At 60.9% G+C, this 2,894-nt stretch overlaps 1 protein-coding gene across 4 annotated transcripts in view; it reads right to left on the bottom strand.

Annotated features, from left to right (window-relative positions):
- Nucleotides 1–735: 735 nt before the first annotated feature.
- Nucleotides 736–2,894, bottom strand: part of LOC112967597 (phosphofurin acidic cluster sorting protein 1-like) — a 25,504-nt gene continuing 23,345 nt past the window's right edge. For 3 of the 4 annotated variants that reach the window (XM_026068936.1, XM_026068945.1, XM_026068952.1), the window contains 6 exons: nt 2,829–2,871; nt 2,670–2,712; nt 2,415–2,556; nt 1,998–2,221; nt 1,655–1,768; nt 736–1,555 (listed from right to left, as the gene is read on the bottom strand). In XM_026068936.1, the coding sequence (XP_025924721.1) occupies nt 1,440–1,555; nt 1,655–1,768; nt 1,998–2,221; nt 2,415–2,556; nt 2,670–2,712; nt 2,829–2,871 (682 nt within the window). In that variant the 3' untranslated portion in view covers nt 736–1,439. Of the gene's footprint in view, nt 1,556–1,654; nt 1,769–1,997; nt 2,307–2,414; nt 2,557–2,669; nt 2,713–2,828; nt 2,872–2,894 lie in introns of those variants that run through there. The other variant, XM_026068960.1, reaches the window with a different exon arrangement.

Here is a 2,894-nt window from a genome sequence, read left to right as displayed (position 1 = left end):
AGAGGCCACCCAGGTGTCGTGCCACAGTGTAATGCAGGGTCCCCCACTGCCATAGGTGATTGACGCCTGTGGGAAGGGCAAGTTTGGACCAGGGTTGCAGTTCCTGAGCTTCTGCTGCCACAGCGTGGACGTGCTGTCCTGTGTCCTGCACCTGCTGAACCTGGGCTATCTCCGGCGCCAGGAGGGGAGGCCCCACGTCCTGGAGTATGTCTCTACTGAGCCTCCGCCAGCCCCCACATCCCAAATCCAGCCTTTGGTTGCCTTTCAGACTGTAGAGATCAAGATGGCAGCAAGCACAGCCTCTGCCAGGAGGAGACAGACTTTTTCCACGTTCAGGTAGACGAGGGCTGGGCTGGGCAGGGAGGATACAGCCTAGGCCTGGCCAGCTCATTCCTGAGGACTCTGGGGTTTTATTTTAAATAAATGAGCCAAGCCGTGCCTGGTCCTGTTTCATAGTCCGTGAGAGTGCTGTGGCTTGTTCGTGGCCTGGAGTAGCATAAGGCCAGTCCTGTGGCACCTGGTCCCCAAGCGCCCCTGAGCTCTGCCCTTGAGGGGGAGGCAGCAGCCATGCCATCCCCACTCTGTTGGTCTCACTTAGCTGTGCTGGGCTGTACCTGGGCCCATGGAGGGGCACACACATCTGCCATAATGGTACCAGCATTAATTTATTAAAATTAATCCAGAAAAGTAACCGTACAATAAATTTAAAAAAAATAGAATCTTGTAAAAAAAAAAAAAAAAAAAAAAAAAAAAAACAGGTGCCCCCATGCCACAAGGGTGGCCCTGGCAGCCTGGGGACAGCCCCAGCAGCACTTCGCCAGCCCAAGCCGGAGGGCGGCAGAAGGACTAGAAAAGCTGCTAGGGCTCAGCCCTGCAGGGGCAAGGCAGGGCCGGATCCAGCCGTGAGAGGCCGTCGGAGGGTAGCTGGTGCTGGGCCAGTGCAGAAGGAGGGCCTTGCCTTGATGGAGCTGGGTGTGGGCCCTGCTCCGTGTTTGTCCTCCAGCCCCACCACGAGCAACCCTGTTGACTCTGGGGCCGGGGAACCTGGCTGAGCCCAGCCCAGCTGGGGCCCTGGCCGGCTACGGAGCTGGCCCAGCAGGCACCGCTGGGGTGAGGGGGGCCCTGAGGCCTTTCCAGATCCCTCCTGGGGGGTGCCAGCCCTCGCCCTGGGCTGCTGTTGGGGGTCATGGGAGTGAGATGGCGTGGCACCCTGGCTGCCATCAGAGGGTGCCCAGACCTGGTCTCACTGGCCTCACCTTTGTGGGTTTTGCTCCATGGGCAGCAGTGGGGGGGGTGGTATCTCCCGCTGCAGTGCAGACAGGGGTTGGGCTGCAGCCCCCACAGGTGCTGCCCAGCAGAAAAGAGGGGACATGAGTGTGTCCATCTCTCCCCCTCCTCCTGTAACCCTCTGCAGCTTGCTCCCAGGGCTGCTGTGCACCTCACGCGCTCTTTGAGTAGCCGAAGATGCCCACAGGGAGGTACTTGACATGAGTTGGCCACTGTGCCGCCAGCTGGAAAAACTTGACGTCATTCCACTCCACCCCATCTATGGAGACTAAGAGGACATGGCATGGTGAATCACAGCCCCATGGGCAGCCTATGCTGCTGGGTCTAGCACCTATGGCCCCATGGGGCTGGTTCCTCCTCTGCTCACCTCGCAACATGGTGTTCTGGTGCTTGGCAGTGCAGATGAGGCGTGTGATCCCTTCAATGACTTGGCTTTTGGGCTCCAAGTCCTTCTCCTTTGGTTTCTTGCTCAGGAACATCACTGGGAGGGGGGAGGGGGGCCAAGGGCAGATGGGACCAGTGTTGAGCTTTCCCCACCAGGCCCTGGATGGGAGCCCCCACCCCTGGGCTGGCTGCCCTGACTAGCCCTGTTGGGCTGGTCCTCAGCCCTGCCCTGCTGTGGGCTCTCCCAGCCCTTTTCACAACAGACCATGGCCCCAGGGCTGCAGAGTGCCCAGGAGTGGGTTTTTGGGGGGGGAGGGGGGGGTTACCTTTCTTGTTCTTCTCCTTCGTGACCACAGTCATGGCCATGGTGCTGGGTGGCAGCAGCTCCCCTGTACTGGGGATGCGGCTGACCTGGAGTGAGCGGAAGTTGCTCTTGAGTGTGTTCTTGATGCCTGTCTCCCGCTTCTCGCCCTCCTTTTTCCTGTCTGACCCTAGTGTTGTCCAGTAGTCCACCTGCAGGCCCATCACCTCCACGCTGGGGCTCAGGGACCTGGGTGAGACAGGCAGCACGGTGCAGCACAGGCACTGGGTCCAGTCTTTGCTCCTCTCCTCCCTGTATTCAGCTGTGGCCTGCCCTGGGAGTGGAGCACGCTGGCCCAATAACCCCAGGAGCGTGGCCAGGGACCACCTCAACCCCTCCTGCCCTGGCACCCACTGCCCAGGTCTGACTGGGGCTCCCTTACCCAGCACCCGAGAGGCCGCTGCTGACGGATGGGGAGGGTGGCGGGGTGCCCACAGTCTCCTTGCTGTAGGGGGCTGCTCCACTGGTGGCTGGTGCTGAGCTCAGCAGGGAGGGGGTGCAGATTGTGGCGTCATCCGAATCCACTAGAGAGGAAGAGCAGGGGTCAGGAGGACCCTGGTGAGGCAGGGAGGGCACCCACAGGGGCCTCCCTGCAGTAGCAAAGGAAGCCATGGGCTGCAGGCTCTCCAGGACTCACCAGAGGCACTGAAGGACTGCTCCACCAAGCCCACCTTCACCACCTGCAGGGAGAGACATGTCAGCCAATCCCCACCACGAAACCTAGCCCAGCTGTGCTCCCTCCCTGCCCTCTCCCCCTGCCTTCCTGCAGCACCCACTGGCTCCCCAACGCACTCACCCCCACAAAGGGCACGAACTTCTGGCAGGAGTCCTCATCAGGGCTGTGGAAGGGAGAAAGGCAGGT

This window comes from Apteryx rowi, unplaced genomic scaffold, assembly GCF_003343035.1.
Source record: "Apteryx rowi isolate R43461 unplaced genomic scaffold, aptRow1 scaffold_1050, whole genome shotgun sequence".
Taxonomy (NCBI): Eukaryota; Metazoa; Chordata; class Aves; order Apterygiformes; family Apterygidae; genus Apteryx; species Apteryx rowi.
Note: the sequence above shows the minus strand (reverse complement) of the source record. Positions and strands in the feature narration are given on the sequence as shown.